We start from the raw sequence: 10,000 nt of genomic DNA, 5'->3' as shown, positions 1-10,000 counted from the left end.
ATTATGTATTCTCGACAGTTTTCTGCTTCCGTCGAGGGAGTTTTCGGAGGAATTTTTTGCTCCTGCTTTATGTAAATGGAAGGCAAATATGATACTCGGGAATGCATCCTACGCATTAAAAATTTAGCCATTTTGTTTATAACAATGAGAGAACCTCTCTCTCTCTCTCTCTCTCTCTCTCTCTCTCTCTCTCTCTCTCTCTCTCTCTCTCTCTCTCTCTCTCTCTCTCTCTCTCTCTCTCACGTGTAGTAGACTAAAATATGTCTTTGTTGTGATGGAGATTAGAAATTGATTGCGATATCCAATACTGATCTTTGTCGAGCATCGTGTGTGATTTGTGAACCATTATGAGTTACAAAGGCAGACCTTCATTTTTAGTTTTCATCAGAAGGTCAGAATACAGCCTAGCACGTAAACACATCTGTAAATGTTAAGCATTGTTTATTACTCATTCGGCAGACCTCAGCATCTGTGTTTGACATTCCATCCCTCATTCCAAGAGTTGATGTTGAAGCCAAAGTAATGAAAAGTCGCATTTTTTTTTTTTTTTAGTTTTCGAAACTTTCGGTAGGTCAAAGGACAGTGTGGGCAGAGGAGGGTCTCGGGATTACAGAGAATTGCTGTTGGGTTTTCATATAAAGAGAGAGAGAGAGAGAGAGAGAGAGAGAGATGAATAATGACTCATTTTGGTTGAGGGATTCGGTTGAATAATATTCAGATCGAAAGGTCAGAGGTCATCTTTCAAGGCATGATGTGTCGAAGAGAGCAGGAACGTTGCAGTCTCTCTCTCTCGCGCGGGCGAAACCTCTCGAATTCAGGTCCCAACAAAGTATGATCCAAAGAAAGCTGTACGGAGTTTATCTTGTCGTAATGGCATATTTCATATTTGTTCTATAAAAGCTAGGTTTACAGGTGCAGTTCAAAACAGCCTTATTTGCCGAAGAGTAGTCGGTAATAGAATTTATTTGACTCTAGGTAAAACCATTGAATGATTTAAATTCGCAAATTATCATTATCACGATTATTTATTTGTTATCTGTTCTTTGATAGAGGAGAACTTCATGGTATGACTTTTGTGCAAAATGAGTCCCTTAGTCATCGAATTCTAAAAAACTCTACTTATAAGCAATGTCTTCATTACTTTTTAATGAAGAATTATAAAATAAATTAGTAAAATTTGGAAATAAGAAAAGACAACTCTGTAACTCATTTTTGATTGCTAACAAATGTGTTCTTGATGTTTGCCATTAGTAAAATACGAAAAAATATGTGAGTGCATGTGCGTATATGTTTATTGGTAAGCTCCCTGATCTCTGAAGAATAGGAAATCCAGTATTAGCAAAGATTGTGACACGAATATGGTAATAACTTTCAGTGAATTGAATATTTGGAGGTATTAATATATGCGTATAATATGTGCATGTGCTCCATGAGGAACTATTATATTTAAGAAATTTTATCAGTGTATACATGTATGCATGCATAAAAGTAGTGAAACTCTCTCAATATATAGCTCTTTACTTTTATTAGATTGAAATTTGGTTTCTTCCATATTATATATATATATATATATACACACACATATATATATATATATATATATATATATATATATGTATATTATTATTATATATATATTATATTAATTATATTATATAATATATATATATATTAGAGAGAGAGAGAGAGAGAGAGAGAGAGAGAGAGAGAGAGAGAGAGATAATGATTTGTTAAAATGAAAACGTTAATTTGAAATTCGAAATGTTTTTCACTATTGTACCAACCCTTTATAAGTGAATTTAGGTCCAACATGGCCAGTCAGTATTGTAGATATCATGGAACATTATTACATTATTAATTCTCTCTCTCTCTCTCTCTCTCTCTCTCTCTCTCTCTCTCTCTCTCTCTCTCTCTCTCAGACACGCACACAAACGATGATTTTATTTACTACCGCATGGAAATTAAATTGTGTAGATAGGTTTCTGGAAAAATGAGCCGTGCCTTCGATCACGTAAGACGTGACTTGGGAAAAAGTCGTGAAATGAGAATGTCTGAAAATGTTCTATTTTATTTTAGAATAAAAGTAAGAGCCATAGTGGCGTCCGCGACGCCTATAAATAGCAGAAGGTTTAATATTTATCATGTTATTTATAAATATGAATGGACAAATGAGAATTGATCTCACCTGCAAAAGCAGGATAAAGCTGTCTTGATAAAACAGCTGAAACCGACAAACCGAGTTGTCGTCGTCTTATTTCTCTCTTTTGTGAGTCTTTGGCCATTCTGGACCATCTCTTTGGCGCTCTTTTATTATTCTTTTATACCTTTTACTCCCGTGAATACTGGCTCGTTAGAAGGCGTCCTCTTTGTGAGTTCCCAGGGAGGGGGGAGAGAGATAGAGAGAGAGAGTGAGTGAGAGAGAGAACGAGTTTGTAATTCATGGATTAACTCATCTCTTTAATACTTCTTTTTCTCATCTCTTTAATACTTCTTTTTCTCAGCAGAGAGAGAGAGAGAGAGAGAGAGAGAGAGAGAGAGAGAGAGAGAGATTGTTAATTTATGAACTTACGCGCCATTTTTCACCTTACTCGGTTTCTTTGAAAGTTTGCCTTTGGTACTTCTTGGATGTCTGCTGTGCTTCTCATATTTATTTTGTCTGTGTTCCTGTCGTTGTGTCCTTTCCGAATGATACTTCTATTTAGTAGATTCCGCAGCGCTAATGTTAAGGAAGTTTTCTGTAAGATTCATCCTCAGCTCAGAAATTACAAAATGAATATAGCTACGAATATTTTCATCACGACATCTCTCTCTCTCTCTCTCTCTCTCTCTCTCTCTCTCTCTCTCTCCTCTCCACACACACACACACACACACACACACACACCACTGGTGACCATGACCAAACACCAGACACAAAATTCACCTCTTAGGTATACAGAAGCACAATAAATCAGTCATATGACTTCGACCACGTACTCTCCAAAACACAGGCACACGCGAACAAACTGAAGCAGAAATAGAGATTTTCCAGTACGTAGGGAACATCTATGTATACGGATGTATAACACAACAAAAGAGGAGACTAAAGTGTGCGCTCATTGCAATAAGAAATCACAAGTGGATGATAACAGTACACACTCTCTCTCTCTCTCTCTCTCTCTCTCTCTCTCTCTCTCCTCCATCGTGATTGATCTTTGTTGTCAATTACAAAAGACAAAGTCTCCCTCTACGTCTTGCACGGTCACTCCCTCTGTGACTTTTTTCCTTCACCGTCGTCCTCTTTTTGCCCAGCTGTAAAGAGACAAAGGAAGCGTGAGTGATTTATAACACAGTGATGGATGCAACCGCAAAATAAAGAGAGCGTTACCGCGCCGGAGGTAGCAGTGGATGGTGCGACAAAAAATAATTTTGGAGGATACGGATGGAATATGGGAGGTCTTTCATTCGGATTTGGGTAGATGTAGTGAAGAACACGAAGTCCGGCTGTAACCTCTGAAGATGAGTCCTTGTTCACCTGCTATTCATTCGTTGGCTCTGCTGGGAAGTGATGTCTGTCTTACGTTGTGTCAGTCATTCGCTGCTGCTTAGCTAAACGATCACTCCAGGCTGGTATCTGTTTAGAGCTCGTTGCAAGCGATGTGGGTTCAAAGGCCAAAGGGCCTACTTTTCTTGAACTTTGATGGCGCATCTCGCTGCCTTTATAGACTGATACGAGACTGTCAGATGCATGCCACATGTCTCGTGTATTTCAAGTATACAATCCTACATACGTGCATAAATGCATACATGCATAGTGTAGAATGAGCGAGTAAGTTAATAAAGATGTTTGATATGATCCATTTTCTTTTTGCTTGCAAGATTTCTAAAATGACAATTTTGTGTTAAACGACAGAATCGCTCCTTTAGTTTGGAGGTAGAGTTCAATTTTGGCTTTTGTTGAAATCTGGAATGAAGCACTGGTCAATTGTCAACGACGGTGCTTTACACTACGCATGAAGACCCATCGGAGATATGCCCTACATTTATATAAAATGTAAAATATGTAGTATGAATATTCACGCGTATTTGGTGTCTTATGCACGAGTTACTCATGCGTATGGCTTATATTCTGTCTTGTAAGATAATAGCTTAACTGTTAGATAAAGATAAAAAGAAGGTCTGGGTTGTAGTTGCCTTCCATTCATTATATTAGTCATCTAGAACCCTCTGATATTCTTCAATATTTACCAAGAAGCCATTATGTGTGTGTGCATGTATACACGGACGCGCTTCTTTCAAATCCACGTGGATACAAAGTGGCTTTGAATGTCGTTTTTAGCTTCCCATATATTACTCTTCCTCTTCTTTCTTCCCTCCGTTCCTCCCTTCCTTCCCTTCTTCTGTCCTTCCAAGAAGGGACGAAATCCCACGGAGACAGATTTAATACTATCATTTTGTCAGAGGCTTGGTTCTCCTCCTCCTCCTCCTCCTCAGCCTCATCCTCCTCCTCCACCTCTCCCTCTTCCATCTTTCTCCTCCTCCTCCTCCTCCTCCCTCGACGTGGTCGTCCTCAAATGTTGGGAAATCTGGAGCATCCAAAATCCACCAGATTTTGAATTGACGGCTTCACTGCTTTGGCACCCCTGAAACGGTGGGACTGTCCTGAATTTCAGATGAATCATTTCTAAATTTCCCACTGGGCTGCTCAAAGATCGCTCTGAAAAAGGAGAAAAAGGCTTTTTTTGAGAACTCTGCTAATTATAAGCGTCTTTAGATTGGCCGCCAGGATTTTCCAAGGTAATACGTTATTAACTCTTAGTTATTTGTTTATATATATATATATATTATATATATATATATATATATATATATATATATATATATGGAAGACGTCTGCATTGCATGTAATTTTCTTGTTACTATATAGTTAAGATTTTAAGGATGTTTTCTTTAACATATGGCATTGAGTCATTTAATTGGCTGTTCTTGTCTTATTTAGATTTATTATGTCTAATGGAAATCTTTAATATCATTTTTTTAACCTAATAATTGGTTCTTGAAAAAATGAATAACTGCGCAGGTGTGGATTATTCTGGTATGTCAAATTATTAATATCCTAAATTATTCCAATTTCTTTCCTTGCGACGAAGGATGACTTTTGCTTAGTCCAGGAGATTTAATCATTTTTGTAATATGGAAATGAATCCTAGGGGAATTGAACGAAGTCAGTCATCGTTCAGTTTTAAACAGAAATGATTATTTAGCTTCTAGTTACCAAAAGACTGCCGTGCAACGTAAGATTGCAGAGCCAGATAAACAGTTTTTAAGAGTAACCTCCTGAAATAACTGCAGTCGACAAGAAGTTATTTACGTTGAATCAGGTTTGCAATCCCAAATAGGTCCTTATACTAAGATACGCCTTAATGGCTTGTTCGTCGACTTCCGGAATAGCTGTTTAGACTGCACATTTTTCCTCTGCTGCCTCAAACTTCCCGTCACAATGTTAGGAAGTTGGAGGCTTTGTCAACTATTAACAGGAGGAGTATGTCATATTACTATTATATATGTATGTATTTGCTGTTTTGTTGAAATCTACTTGGTTGTCATATAAAAGCAAAATTAGATCATTAAGGGAAATAATTCCATTATCTTAGGAATATGTTATGTGCCCAAAAGAAAATAATTCCTTTATTTTAGGAATATATTGATATATGCTCATTCTTAGTTTTGGAGATATCAGAGGAAGGCTCACCTTCAATGATCTCCTAATATAGGTTCGTGAATAGATCAGACCTTAACTTGAATTTGTTTATATTTTCCAGCAATATAACAGTTGGCTAAAAGCAATTTTGTTTAAATTATTCAAAATCACTGTCATTTAAACTACTTGAAGTAGTTGCAATGATGTTGAAATTTTGATTCATTTATCTAGTATTCAAGGGGACTGTATTATTGCATATAAATACCGCTAAAATGTTTTCTGTTGGGGTAAATCTAGGTTTTCAAATCCATTGTGAGTAATGAATATGGAGCATCACGTCAGCGATTCATGTAACGAGTCGTAATGATTTCTACATTAAGTGATCTCTCGCGGTATTCCAGTGGAAAGCTAAAGACATCAATATGAGAAGGTCCTTCATTCCCCACAACGCCTCTCCTAACTCCCCAACCCTCTCTCTCTCTCTCTCTCTCTCTCTCTCTCTCTCTCTCTCCTGGCCCACTCAAACCTGCCTCTGCCTCCTCACCCCCTTCCACCCCCAACTCGACGTCCTCTCTCTCCTGCCAAGATTTTTAAAGCTTAATGATCATCCCATATCTATTTCTCACTCCTGGTGAAGTAATTACTATCAGAAAGATATAGAGGAGAAATGTGAGTGTGAAGAAAAAAAAAACGAGAAAAAGTGAGAGAGATAATTTGGAAAAAATTTAAATGACTTATGTAATAATTAATAGCAAATAATTAATAGCAAATTTAACAGGCAAAAGGCAGGAGAAAAAATGAAAGGGAATTGGTTGTGGAGATGGACGGGGCTAAACAATATAAGACTGTAATCTGATTATTTATTGGATACAGACAAAAGAGATTGACGTCATCCTTTTTTTGTAGGATATCGAGGGAAGATCCTTGACCACGAAAGCGAGCTCTTGGAGAATCTGCTGTTTGAAAAGAACTGTGGTGGTTCTGGAACAAAATGGAAATGATCAAAGAGAAATTAGTTTACAATAGACGACAAATTTCCACTTCATACTTCAAACTTTGACTTCTCTTTTAATCTTCTTTGTAACAGATAACTAGTATAGCTTAGATGTGAGAAGAACTCATTTGATTCTCATTCATCAGCAGCTTTTTACGAGTCCAGAATTCCTGGAAGTATTCCTTCCATTCCGGCGGTATTTTGGACATTCGGGTTCGTTTCTCGAAAATAGACTTCATTGCTAGGCGTGATAATTGAAAAAGTTACTTGGAGTTCATTATGTGTCCATTTGCGCTTTTACCTCATTTAACTTAAGTACAACCCTAGTGAATTCCGTTAATGTAACAGCTCAGAAGTTAATTACGCGAAAAGCAGGTGTGCAGTTAGTATCTAAATTTCCCCATAAGTAGGACTCTGTTTTAGCTCGCAGCAAGTTGCAGCATACCCCTTTACTCCTACTTCCTCCTCCTCCTCCTTCCCCTCCCTCCCTCCCTCCATCTCCCTCCTCCTTTCTCATCGTCTAAGCTAAAACCATTGGAAAAAGCGAGTAACCCCTTCCCCCCCCCACCCTCAACCCCCCCCCCCCCCCCCCAACACTGCTACAGCTACGACTACTATCACAACCAGACATGACCCCGAACTCTTCCCTCCCACAACAAGAATGCCCCTCCAACCATCCTGTTCCCAATTTAGAAACTCTCTCTCTCTCTCTCTCTCTCTCTCTCTCTCTCTCTCTCTCTCTCTCTCTCTCTTTTCATCCTTTTCAATTGAGAAAATCAATCTTTAGGAGAGATAGATAAGTGACAGAGGCCAGCGCTGGCACCTCGTGATTATCTGGAAGAGGTTAGATGTAAAAATGAAAAAAAAAATTAAACTTTGCAATGAGCGCTCCAACATGTAGATGACGAAAGGCTATATAGACGACTTTCATCCAACGATACCTGCTGTCCTCCCCCCCTCCCCCTTTCCCCTCTTTACCCAACTCTCTCTCTCTCTCGCTCTCTCTCGTCTCTCGTCATCTCTCGTGCCTCCTCTCTCATCTCTCTCTCTCTCAGCAGCTAATCGACATGCTAGGACGCAGGCCAGTGCTCATGCGCAGCCTGTCTCAGGTCGCATTGTCCCGGCCCCCGCCAGCCATTCAGCCGCCTGGTACGGCCCCGTGGAGTAGCCAATCAGATCTCTCCTTTTCGTAACGCAATATTGTACCGAGGTTGTAATTGGTTGTCATCCAAATAGTGCCTATTTATGGATCAAGACCCAGATTTAATGAATGGGGAATTTTTTCAACTTTTCGAGGAACATGTAATCTCGATCGACTAGCAATTAACAGGCGTTAAAGACCTGCATTGCAATCGCAATTGGTTAAAATAGAAATAAAAGAAAGAAAGAAAGAAAAGAGGTGCGCAGTTTTCGAAGTGGTTCTGCCTTCACGAGAGCCCTTGGTCACAAGCCTTTGGTGGTGTTGCGGCTCTCAAATAATAACAAATAATCATTTTCGCCCTCGAGATTTCTGGCCAAGATTTCTCGCCTGAAAATAAAGAAATCAAAGAGGAATATCACTAGAGCAACATGAGTGCATTGGTGTGTGAGAAGGAGGTGGTGGTCATGGTATAGTGAAGAACCATCTAGCCACTACTTCGTCCTAGTACTAGCACAAGTTGAGGCCTCCCAAACCATGAGGCGGTCGGTCCGTTGAACCATGAGGCTGAGCGAATCTTATTCATGAAACCCAAATTTTCACGCCACGACTTCACAGGGTGTGAGTATTACCGAGCCCGATTCCTCCTCTTAGTTTGATTTTGATGACTTCCACTTCTTCTTTCTTCATTCTTCATCCCTGAATTAAATATATATATATATATATTTTTTCTCTATAACTGTGCATGGTGAGTGTGATAACTACCATACAATACCATTGAGAACTCCCTTAATTCCCCTTTTTGTGTATGAAATATGATATGTCCTGTATTTTTGGCAAAAAAAGGATAAACATTTATATACTTTGTGATTTTAAAAAATTATACTGTCAATCATCGGAAAATAGATATAAATAATTATCATAAAACGTGATTATATGTCATTATAACATATGTTATTATAACACATGGTTTATATATTATACCACCATAGTTATTGGATCCTTCTTCACGGAACTTCTTTCAGATTATGAATTTACTAGTGTTGCTCAAAGCCCTTCCGAAAGGTAAATCCAATCTTGTTCATTCGCTCATTTTCATGTAAATATAAAATGATAAAAGTTTTGGGAGAGATTTTATACAAGACATCGCGCTCGCCGTCTCTCCCTTAAATACGCGAGAGTTCCTCTCGCTTTTTGGAGACCTTCTCCAGCTTCATGTAATTACCTAAATATTTTTGCTTACTAACAGCCTAAAATGTAGATATAATTACAATATATTTTCATTATTTTTTCAAAGTGTATATAGAACTAAATGAATTTGGCGAAGATTTGAAGTGACAATTCAACTGGTAAAAGAAAAATCCAAGTAATGATTCAGAAATAAAGAACGTCAATTATTTTTGTGAATGCTGTGACAAACGCTAAGACATTTTGTATTGACAGCAAAGAAATTTTTAATGTTTTATTTTCATCAACTGATTTTTATTTTTTGCGTGAAATTTTGTCTCTTGGTTATATTTTTCAAAACTGTTAAAAAATAAATGTGTGGCTAGTGCTGCATTTTCCTTTCCGTTGGCGTAAAACGGGACCGGAGACCTGTTGTTTGCTAGTGGAAATGACGCAGCGTCTAGTGAAGTCTCGTCGCGTTCCATTTTGATATCCATGTCAGGAAAACATTTTTTTTGCACGTCAGTGAAACGCTCAAGCAGTTTCGAACCTGTAGTTCTGAGAGCGTGTATTCCGTCGAGCTTCATGAGAAAGTGGAATGAAAATAGCAATTAAGAGACCTCTTGTTCCCCAGTAGGAATTGCGTAGCATTAACTGACATCTCTACGCATTCCATGTTAATATGCGAGTCAGAAATGTGTAAATGTCAATCTTAAACGATTATACAATGCTTTCAAGCTGAGCTTGCTCAGAGAAAAATCAACAAGGAATGTTCTCTGTCTATGCCATCGATCTTCTTGAGAAAGAGAGAAAAAAAAGAACTATCAAGATTTTGCGATATATGTCACCTTTTGGCCAAAGTTTTTTTTTATTTTCCATGATAGCATGCTTGTGGGGAACACGTCAAAAAATGTATAAGCCATGGCTTTAACCTGCGATTCTGAATATTAGCTTTGTGGAAATGGATATCCATGTTTACTAAGTAAGCTTTATGATCACGAGAGATTTAATTAAGAGATCTCT

General features: G+C 38.1%; 1 protein-coding gene across 9 annotated transcripts in view; it reads left to right on the top strand.

Moving 5' to 3' along the window:
* The window catches only part of LOC135224544 (mechanosensory protein 2-like), a 745,504-nt gene that overhangs the window by 223,057 nt on the left and 512,447 nt on the right, over positions 1-10,000 (top strand). Inside the window, exon 1 of one of the 9 annotated variants that reach the window (XM_064263635.1) lies at positions 7,807-8,431. The exons of 7 other annotated variants lie outside the window; for them this stretch is intronic. Coding sequence is in view for 1 of the 2 variants with exons in the window: in XM_064263640.1 (XP_064119710.1) it covers positions 8,395-8,431 (37 nt within the window). In the remaining variant the exon portion in view is untranslated. Of the gene's footprint in view, positions 1-7,806; positions 8,432-10,000 lie in introns of those variants that run through there. One more of the 9 variants, XM_064263640.1, reaches the window with a different exon arrangement.

The sequence above is a fragment of the Macrobrachium nipponense genome, chromosome 12 (assembly GCF_015104395.2).
Source record: "Macrobrachium nipponense isolate FS-2020 chromosome 12, ASM1510439v2, whole genome shotgun sequence".
NCBI classification, from domain to species: Eukaryota; Metazoa; Arthropoda; class Malacostraca; order Decapoda; family Palaemonidae; genus Macrobrachium; species Macrobrachium nipponense.
This window is presented reverse-complemented; position numbering and strand designations above follow the sequence as displayed.